At 37.0% G+C, this 11673-nt stretch overlaps 1 protein-coding gene across 1 annotated transcript; it reads right to left on the bottom strand.

Moving 5' to 3' along the window:
* Window positions 1-212: 212 nt before the first annotated feature.
* Window positions 213-9116, bottom strand: LOC117342997 (flavin reductase (NADPH)-like). The gene is made up of 5 exons (XM_033905323.1): window positions 8842-9116; window positions 7761-7924; window positions 6128-6338; window positions 2162-2326; window positions 213-896 (listed from the first exon to the last, which is right to left on the bottom strand). The coding sequence occupies exons 2-5, from the start codon at window positions 7893-7895 to the stop codon at window positions 751-753; spliced, it is 657 nt and encodes a 218-aa protein (XP_033761214.1). The 5' UTR covers window positions 7896-7924; window positions 8842-9116; the 3' UTR covers window positions 213-750.
* Between the last annotated feature and the right edge of the window lie 2557 nt (window positions 9117-11673).

Below are 11673 nucleotides of genomic sequence, written 5' to 3'. Positions count from 1 at the left end.
GGCAGGTTGGACCCCAATGTGTATCATAAGCGTCGACCTACATTGGGGTACCAGTAAATGTTTGATGGGGTGTCTACTAGAACATTAGACAATTAGACAAATCCTACTTTAATATGAAATTAGTGGTTATGAGGAAGTGAAGCTCCGACACAACCTAACAAAATAAAACATTTACAAATAAGACCATGGCAAATGATTTAAGAACAAATACATTTGCACTAATATCTTTTATTCTCGGATTAAAAATATATATATTTATATTACACAATGGCCCCTATATAAAGAATTGATAATATCGCATCGAAATGCATGAAAATAAAATTCAAAGTTACCTCGGCTTGAAATAGCATATTTCTAATAGGAAGTAAAAAATGACACATTGGAGCATTTGGAGTATTGGAGGAAAACGTTGGTAGGGAAGAGCCGATAATCAATTCGAAAGAAAGGTTAACGGTCAAATAGAAGGAATGCAAATGATTTCCGGTTACACATGTAACAGTCACCGTTGTAAGGTTAGCTTATATATCATTAATGAACGTCTGTTATCAGAATACATCAGATCAAGAAAGTCCTATGTCGGAGATTCGAAGCTCGACGTCTTGTAGTTTAAAAACATCACAACAGGTTTCTGCCGTTTCAAATTCAAGCGTAAGTGATATAATACATTCAAAAAGTTACAAATACACTAATAATATGATATGTGTGAGACTCAATTGCGTACTTTAAATATTGTTTGGAGTTATATCCCCATCATGGCAGCAAACCAATGGCCACTATTTTCTGGAGCCAACTTTCCTTTTCGACACAATCTATGACAAACTTTCCAACGTCCGCTCTCGGCATTGCAATTGACGCGCCTGTCACATACTGGTTCTCCTCTGTCTGAATATCCTTTCCTGTTAAAACAATATCAAGGAATTCGTGAAAAATAAAATTAAGATTGCTTACAACCTTCACAGGGCGTCATAATTTAATGCTTTACCAAACTATCTTAGGCCAGGGTTATTTAAGGACATGTTGGGTTTTAGAGGTAGAGAAAAGCCGAAGTACCCAGAGAAAAACCACCGACCTACGGTGAGTACCAGGCAACTCCCCCGAGTGGGTTTCTAACTCGCGACACAGATGTGGAGGGCTAGTGATAAAGTTTCGGAAGACTTAAACCACTCGGTCACCGCGGTCCCTTCTGATCAAAGCCAATATCACGTCACAAAGTATAACACTACGTTATTGCTATGACCAATAAAGGCTGGCATCATGTCATAACTCGTCTTCGCATTCTAACAGACCAATGATTAGAAGAAGGTGCCGTGCACAACAACAATGCAAATAGTCAAATACGTATACCATGACTCTGTAAAACAGCGATAGTAAATATGTATATCTAATTCATCATTTCAATTCACATATCTTTGAATATATCTTTGAATATATCTCTACATTGAAAACAATGTTGGAATTTGGATCGATCAATGTTGCATGTGTGAAGATACACACAAGAAAAGAAAAAAAGAAAACAACGCTTCAAGAATGTTTAGACTGGATTGAGTCCATGATGACATTTATCAATACTATAATGTGTCATGGAGTATATTTTACATCATTCAAAGCACATGCCAACTGCACTTGCAGTGATATTTTCGGTTAGAAAAAAAAATGGCAGAAAAACTCAGTCTTTAAATTAAAGTGGTTTAACATCAACAATTAAAAAAAAACAATATATATCATATTGATATCACATGTTTACATGTTGCTAAACTAATCTTATCTAATACCAATCACTCGTGTTCGGTCACCACGTGGAAACTTCTGATAACAAGATAAAGTGAGGCCTGACCAGGTTATCTAAGTCAAGGACATATGTAGTTTATACAATGATGTGACCACTTATATATAACAAGTTAGACTTCTAAATCTATTTTATAATACAGCTTCTTTATAAAGCAGGATTAGATGGATAAAACTACAACATTGTGAAACCGAAAGTCACTTAATATTAATTTAGACGTTATTGTCATGGTTGACTGCAACGTTACGGGTCCAAGACAGTGCTGGAGTAATATATCCTGCAATGTCTTCGCCTCAACGAAGTCATCCAGTATTTGCACTGAAAATTCAATAAACCTCTCTGGTGAAATTACAAGATAATCTGTATGAGACTTACCACTGCTAGGTCCATCCTCCAACCCGGCTGGTCGTACGACAGTGTAACTGAGGTCAGAACAATGGTCAACGAGATAGTGTTCCATCTCTGCCATATTGGATAGAATATTTCCTATTAACAGAGGTCTGAATATCCACTCTACGACCCATGGATTCCCAGGGGCTTCTGGAACAGGAAAACAAACAATGATTTTAGTATAAAGGAACGTTTACTGATTTACATTATCACATATTAATAGACCATGCTTGTTAAATTGTTATACTCAATTTAAGTTTTATGAGACATCAGTGTAAATCTGTTATAAAACCTCATTTGATCAATTTTAATATTGTAAAAAAATATTTCAAAACGATTTGTATTTTTTTTTTTTTTTTTTCCTTTCAAAACACGATATCATCTAAACATTGCTACATTATTGATTTAATGTTACGACTTAAGTCAAAGAAATGAAGCATGGAACAGCCTCTTTTCTATATACGTCAACATCTATATTACATGACTGCAGTAATTAGGTTTAGGTTCTACGTTAACTACATTATCATCGGTATAACAACTATACAAGGTAATGTTTAATCTATATCATATCCATTGACCCTTTCGACATAAAAATCGGCTCCCAAATCAATCCTATCAAACATAGGGTAGAGTCTGCTGACGAAAAAAAATGGAAGTACGAGGTTCCCTTGTGATATAAAGATGACTGATGATTCCGTTGTCATTATCCACTAAATATATTGTGTCCAATGGAGACAAATTACATTACATATGGTGTCATCGAACTGATACAATAAAAATACAATATACTTAACTGTGAAAATGACACTACCATGAACTGTAACATTACGTGACCATTACTGGATAAAATTGCGTCACCCTGAACTGTAATTACGTCATCCTGAACTATAAAATTACGTCACCTTGAACTATAACATTTCGTCACACTGAACTGCAAAATAACGTCACATTGGATTTAACAAATGACATCGCCAATAACTGTAAAAAACAGTCGTCATAAACTGCACAAATGACATCACCATGACCTGTACAATGACATCACCTGAACTGTACGATGGCATTCATCATGAACTGTACAATGGCATCACTATGAACTGTACAATGTCTTCACCATGAACTGTACAATGTCTTCACCATGAACTGTACAATGGCATCACCATGAACTGTACAATTGACATCACTATGAACTGTACAAATGACATCGCCATGAACTGTACAAATGATATCACCATGAACTGTACAATTGACATAACCATGAACTGTATAAATGACATCCCCATGAACTGTATAAATGACATCACCATGAACTGTACAAGTGATATTACCATGAACTGTACAATAACATCACCATGAACTGTACAATTGACATCACCATGAACTGTATAAATGACATCCCCATGAACTGTACAAATGACATTGCCATGAACTGTACAAATGATATCACCATGAACTGTACAATAACATCACCATGAAATGTACAATAACATCACCATGAACTGTACAAGTGACATCACCATGAACTGTACAAATGACATCACCATGAACTGTACAAGTGATATTACCATGAATTTTGAAAATGACACCACCATGAACTGTACAAGTGATATTACCATGAACTGTACAAATGACATCACCATGAACTGTACAAGTGATATTACCATGAACTGTACAAATGACATCACCATGAACTGTACAAGTGAAATTATCATGAACTGTACAAATGACATCGCCATGAACTGTACAATAACACCACCATGAACTGTACAATAACATCACCATGAACTGTACAAATGACATCACCATGAACTGTACAAATGACATCGCCATGAACTGTACAATAACACCACCATGAACTGTACAAATGACATCACCATGAACTTTACAATAACACCACCATGAACTGTACAAATGACATCACCATGAACTGTACAAATGACATCACCATGAACTGTACAATAACATCACCATGAACTGTATAAATGACATCACCATGAACTGCACAATGGATATCACCATGAACTGTACAAATGACATCACCATGAACTGTACAAGTGATATTACCATGAATTTTTAAAATGACACCACCATGAACTGTACAAGTGATATTACCATGAACTATATAAATGCCACCACCTTGAACTGTACAAGTGATATTACCATGAACTGTACAAATGACTTCACTATGAACTGTACAAGTGATATTACCATGAACTGTACAATAACATCACCATGAACTGTACAAATGACATCGCCATGAACTGTACAAGTGATATTACCATGAACTGTACAATAACATCACCATGAACTGTACAAATGACTTCACCATGAACTGTACAATAACATCACCATGAACTGTACAAAAGCATCACCATGAACTATATAAAAACATCACCATGAACTGTACAATAACATCACCATGAACTGTACAATAACATCACCATGAACTGTACAAAAGCATCACCATGAACTGTATCAATGACATCACCATGAACTGTACAATAACATCACCATGAACTGTACAATAACATCACCATGAACTGTACAAATGACATCACCATGAACTGTACAAATGACATCACCATGAACTGTACAAGTGATATTACCATGAATTGTACAAATAACATCACCATGAACTGTACAAGTGATATTACCATAAACTGTACAAATGACATCACCATGAACTGTACAAGTGATATTATCATGAACTGTACAATAACATCACCATGAACTGTACAAATGACACCACCATGAACTGTACAAATGACATCGCCATGAACTGTACAATAACATCACCATGAACTGTACAAATGACATCGCCATGAACTGTACAAATGACATCGCCATGAACTGTACAATAACACCACCATGAACTGTACAAATGACATCACCATGAACTGTACAAATGACATCACCATGAACTGTACAAGTGATATTATCATGAACTGTACAATAACATCACCATGAACTGTACAAATGACATCACCATGAACTGTACAATAACATCACCATGAACTGTACAAATGACATCACCATGAACTGCACAAATGACATCACCATGAACTGTACAAATGACATCACCATGAACTGTACAAGTGATATTACCATGAATTTTTAAAATGACACCACCATGAACTGTACAAGTGATATTACCATGAACTATATAAATGCCACCACCTTGAACTGTACAAGTGATGTTACCATGAACTTTATAAATGACACCACCATGAACTGTGCAAGTGATATTACCATGAACTGTACAAATGACATCACTATGAACTGTACAAGTGATATTACCATGAACTGTACAATAACATCACCATGAACTGTACAAATGACATCGCCATGAACTGTACAAGTGATATTACCATGAACTGTACAATAACATCACCATGAACTGTACAAATGACTTCACCATGAACTGTACAATAACATCACCATGAACTGTACAAAAGCATCACCATGAACTGTACAATAACATCACCATGAACTGTACAATAACATCACCATGAACTGTACAATAACATCACCATGAACTGTACAATAACATCACCATGAACTGTACAAAAGCATCACCATGAACTGTATAAATGACATCACCATGAACTGTACAATAACATCACCATGAACTGTACAATAACATCACCATGAACTGTACAAATGACTTCACCATGAACTGTACAAATGAAATCACCATGAACTGTACAATAACATCACCATGAACTGTACAAGTGACATCGCCATGAACTGTACAAGTGATATTACCATGAACTGTACAAATGACATCACCATGAACTGTACAAATGACATCACCATGAACTGTACATGTGATATTACCATGAACTGTACAAATGACATCACAATAAACTACAAGTGTATATGACAAGTAAATGATATGGACTCGAACTTGTCCATACCATACCCCCGTGGTTGGAACTTTGTGAAATAACGTACTTTCAGTGCCGATGGACGTAAGACAGACCAGGCGTTTGGTATTAGATTTACGCATGGCAGATACGATGCTCTTCATTGTGTCTGTATAGAATGACACCTTTGACCATCCGAGAAACCCCTGTCTAGGTGTTCCAAGGCAGGAAATCACTGCATCACATTCTTTGAGATGAGGTTCGAGCTCCTCGGGTTTGAATATATTGACTTTCTCTACCTACATAAACATAATAATAGAGTTATGTACAGTTTTATGTCAAGAAGTAATACATTGCAATGTATGTCTGACAATAACGACAGTTAAGATGGAATCAATGATATTCAAATTTTGGTGGTGTATATATTCTAGAGATATATATGCCTCAGTTGTTTATTACTTTAAACCGTTTGGCTCATTAGTACCGTGCATAACATTATGTACAAGAAAGAAATACAAACTATATACAGACACAACACTCACAGCATAGACAGTGTAAAGAGACATCTCATATTGCAATTACCCGTAATTACATTATAAATAAACGCCCATCAGGTCAAGAAAAACCTTTGGTAATATTTTGCTTTGGGGTATTTGAAATGTTTCTTGAATTAATTTTATCAAAGAGACATTTCCATTTTTGTAGTCAAAACACGGATACTTGCAATTTTTCAATGTATGCCTTTGTGTCATCCTTTCAGAGCTTTAATTTTTACTGTTGGTGTCTCCTTGACATCAATCCTTCTCATAATCCACGTACAATCAAGCACCAAGTATGTCACCAAACAGATGTGCGATTGAGTTACACATCATTACACTGCAGACATGTACCATGTGCTTATAAATCAGCATTCCAATTATTAACTGCATAAGTTATTACCATCTACGTTTAATTTTATGATGAGGGTAAAGGTAGTGATATCACTACCTTAACTGTCATCATAACACTGAACAACTATTGAACAACTACTGGCAATCACTATGGATTAGTTGTGTTATCCCGTTAATATGCTGCAAATTTATGTAAATGGTCAATAAAAAGACAGACAAACGTGAAAGGTCAAATTGTCTATCAGTCCTTATCAATATGGTAAACGCTTCATATTTAATTCCTGTAATAAATGCAAGATTGGGGTCAACAGAGGTCACCAAATGTCAGAGGTCAAATTATAAATGTTCAGTATCTAGGTCAAAAAGTTACAAATATGGTATATGAAATGCCTATTAATGTTGTATAGTTTAATTTTCATTGGCGTATCGTATAACAATAATGCATTTTTAATAGTATATCATATACTTAGTAGTTTTTTAAATGCAATTTTATGCCATAGGTCAATATTTAGGTCGTACTAAGTCACTGAAAAAATTACATTTATACTGATGAATGAAGTATGTTCAAGTCATATAAAAGACTGTCGGTCAATCGGAGAACCATTCGAGCCAACGATATGACACAGAGAGGCCCGGGTACTTTCCATATTGGTTATCGGTCAGACGATGACGGTTATGGTTCCAGTGTCATCATTCATAATACGGTATCAGTTTGACCTGGATTTGACCTCGTTCCCATGTATGCCTGGGAGTGTGTGTTTGTACGATTTCTTTTACACTATTTTTTTTGTACTTGTTAAGATAATCTATGTTAAAATAATGAATACCAACCTGCAGTTTGTCATCTTTTTTTGTCAATTTCTCGGGACTTCGTACAAGAGCTGTGACGTAATATCCTTTCTCAAGCGCTTCTTTGACTGCAAATTGTCCAGTTGGACCTGTCGCTCCAAAAATAGCAACCCTCATAATTTGTTAATCGAATAGTCAAGTTTCACCTGGTGGAAAAAGAAGTAAATATATTCTTTTTTTTCAATAAAATCAACTGAAGGAAAGCATTAATTGGGCGTAGAAATAAGTATCTTGTTTACCCGAAAAAGACATTGACTGAGCCTGTTTTGGTGAAATGAATAAGATGATGGTCGTGGTTGTAATAGCATACGAAACAGTGAAAATCTGTTCTGTAAAAAAAACTAATCTAAATATTTACTTCAGTTAATTCGTATGCTTAAATGTTAATCATTATATGATTTCATTAAATTACATTGTGGAATTTTGGTAGCGGGGTATTCATTTTCCAGATTTGGGGAGAGGGGCATTATTGTTTGAGAAAATCAGGGTATTCCGTGTCTATTTAAGGAAAGTAACCGAGGAGCCGGTCAACACTCACCCTACTTCGCTTTCTTACATCATTAATAAATTTTACCTCGAAAAATCGTCAGTTTCAGCAGAGGCGTCTGCTTCTGGTTAGTATTGATAGAAAATAAATATCAGTCCCCACTCCTATTAGTATGTGTAGGGTCGAATTTTGTTTCTATTATACTAACCAGAAGTAGACGCCTTTGGTTTCCGACACTAAGTGCGATATCTGCACTAACCCGATTTCAAGCTAACAAGACTCACTTATGTTATTTCAACTGTGTCAATATAGTGAGTTAAATGATAAACAAAGCAATATTAAAGAATCAATCACATCGCAAATAATCAAACTTCACAACATAAAACTGAGGTGTGAAATTCGTTAATATGGTACTACATAACGACACAAAGAATTTCTCACAAAAATCACAAAAAGCGTTCCGTATACAGCTTGATAATAATTTTATATATCAACATTAATCATCAGTTTCTTCAATTTAATCAGTTCCAGTGAAGGGATGTTTTATTTCACAGATTAAAATGGTGTCAGACTTACCAATATGGCGGATGGAGTGTCGAGCTTAAAATCAAAATAAATAGTAGACAGGGAAGGATCAGTATTCTACATATATTAATGCTGTGTGTGTGTGTGCACAGTGCAGATAATGACACAGGAACAGTATCTTGATGTCTCCTAATCAGCTGTAACGAACTCAAGAGAACTTATATAGTGTGTACTCTAATCAGTACAATGTCCCCCGCGGTATCTCCGTATGTTAAATCTAGCCACAATCTACCTTAACCGTTCCATCATTGCCACAGGGGGTAGGTCGGACCTACATCACAAAAAAAAAAAAAAAATTGTCAGATAAAAAAATTTAGCCTCTCCTAAGTATGGCCCGTCCCACGACTACATACCCTTGACAATGACATGTAGTCGTGGGACCGGTCATACTCCGGAGAGGCTTTTTAACTGACAATTAAAAAAGAAAAATTTGTGATGTAGGTCCGACCTACCCCCCGTGATCCTTGTATACGTAAACCGTCCATAGCGTATTTGTGTATATATAGGAGTTCAACGTTGTGTAACAGTGAACATGGCGATACACTGTTTACGCAATGGCATCAGATACCGCCAAGTGAGTATGTATATCACCAGAACTAAAGGAACATACAAATAATTTCATCGCTTACGTGAGTTCATTTTCTGTCTGAGTTCATTTTCTCCACTAAATACCATTTGATTTTAATCACATGTTTTCTCCACTAAATACTATCGGATTTTAATCATGCATGCATATGTGATTAAAATCCGATGGTATTTAGTGGAGAAAATAAACTCAGACAGAAAATAGGTCGGTCTCCACGTTCCGGTGATTTCATTCCCTTGTCAAGAATATGTAGTCGTGGGACGGGTCAGACTTCGGAGAAGCTATTTTTTCTATCTGACAATTTTTTGTGACGTACATGTAGGTCCGCGCCTACCCCCTGTGCGTAAAAACGGGCGAGAATATTTATGGTACTGTACTAGTTGTGAAGCCCTGCAGGGATGGTATCTCCCATATATGGGCATTGAGGGTCGACTGTACAATTGGAGATTTTCTTCTGTTTCCCTTATATTTACTAACTATTCATTTTGATTAGACATATCACATTGTGTTATTTTTAGGTTAAATACCATTAACCATTTGTGTGATTCTCTAACACCTTTTCATGGATGAAATGACATTGTCTAAAGAGCCACCCTCGATACTCCAGAGGTTACGTTCACGTTTGTTACAACCACATAAAATGCTACGCTGGTTTTTTAAAGATTACAGACGAGTAACAATTACCAATCTCAATGCTAGCCAATTACAACTTAACAGTAGAGCAACCTCGAGATTCGTTTGTTGTAATAAAATGATATGACTATTGTTGGTTTTTTCACTTGATCCACAACATGTTTTTGGTTGGGACTTCGATTTTGCCATGGCATATCCCAGTGGTGAAGAGAGCGAAAGTGAACCACAGGACATTTTTTTTTGTGGGTTCTCTTTTGGTGGGCGGGTTAAATATTGAGTTTGCAACAGTCAACAGTTTGTTTTCAGGTTATATGTGAACAAGTTAATATCGAGGTAGAAGTAAAGAATTAAATGCAATTCATTTTGTTCAGATTACATCTGTGACCGAATACAATAGCGAAAACCTTTACAGTCATAACTCTCCAATTCATCAATATAGTATTCTGACTGACACTAGTATCCCGGTACTGTTGTACGACTGACTGACACTAGTATTCCGGTACTGTCATACGACTGACTGACACTTGTATCCCGGTACTGTTGTACGACTGACTGACACTAGTATTCCGGTACTGTTGTACGACTGACTGACACTAGTATCCCGGTACTGTTGTACGACTGACTGACACTAGTATCCCGGTACTGTTGTACGACTAACACTAGTATCCCGGTACTGTTGTACGACTGACTGACACTAGTATTCCGGTACTGTTGTACGACTGACTGACACTAGTATCCCGGTACTGTTGTACGACTGACTGACACTAGTATCCCGGTACTGTCATACGACTGACTGACACTAGTATCCCGGTACTGTTGTATGACTGACACTAGTATCCCGGTACTGTCGTACGACTGACTGACACTAGTATCCCGGTACTGTTGTACGACTGACTGACACTAGTATCCCGGTACTGTTGTACGACTGACTGACACTAGTATCCCGGTACTGTTGTACAACTGACTGACACTAGTATCCCGGTACTGTTGTACGACTGACTGACACTAGTATCCCGGTACTGTTGTACAACTGACACTAGTATCCCGGTACTGTTGTACGACTGACTGACACTAGTATCCCGGTACTGTTGTACAACTGACACTAGTATCCCGGTACTGTTGTACGACTGACTGACACTAGTATCCCGGTACTGCTGTACGACTGACTGACACTAGTATCCCGGTACTGTTGTACAACTGACACTAGTATCCCGGTACTGTTGTACGACTGACTGACACTAGTATCCCGGTACTGTCATACGACTGACTGACACTAGTATCCCGGTACTGCTGTATGACTGACTGACACTAGTATCCCGGTACTGCTGTATGACTGACTGACACTAGTATCCCGGTACTGACGTACAACTGACTGACACTAGTATCCCGGTACTGTCATACAACTGACTGACACTAGTATCCCGGTACTGTTGTACGACTGACTGACACTAGTATCCCGGTACTGCTGTACGACTGACTGACACTAGTATTCCGGTACTGTCGTACGACTGACTGACACTAGTATCCCGGTACTGACGACTGACTGACACTAGTATCCCGGTACTGTCATACGACTGACTGACACTAGTATCCCGGTACTGTCA

Source organism: Pecten maximus, chromosome 14, assembly GCF_902652985.1.
Source record: "Pecten maximus chromosome 14, xPecMax1.1, whole genome shotgun sequence".
Lineage (NCBI taxonomy): Eukaryota > Metazoa > Mollusca > Bivalvia > Pectinida > Pectinidae > Pecten > Pecten maximus.
Note: the sequence above shows the minus strand (reverse complement) of the source record. Positions and strands in the feature narration are given on the sequence as shown.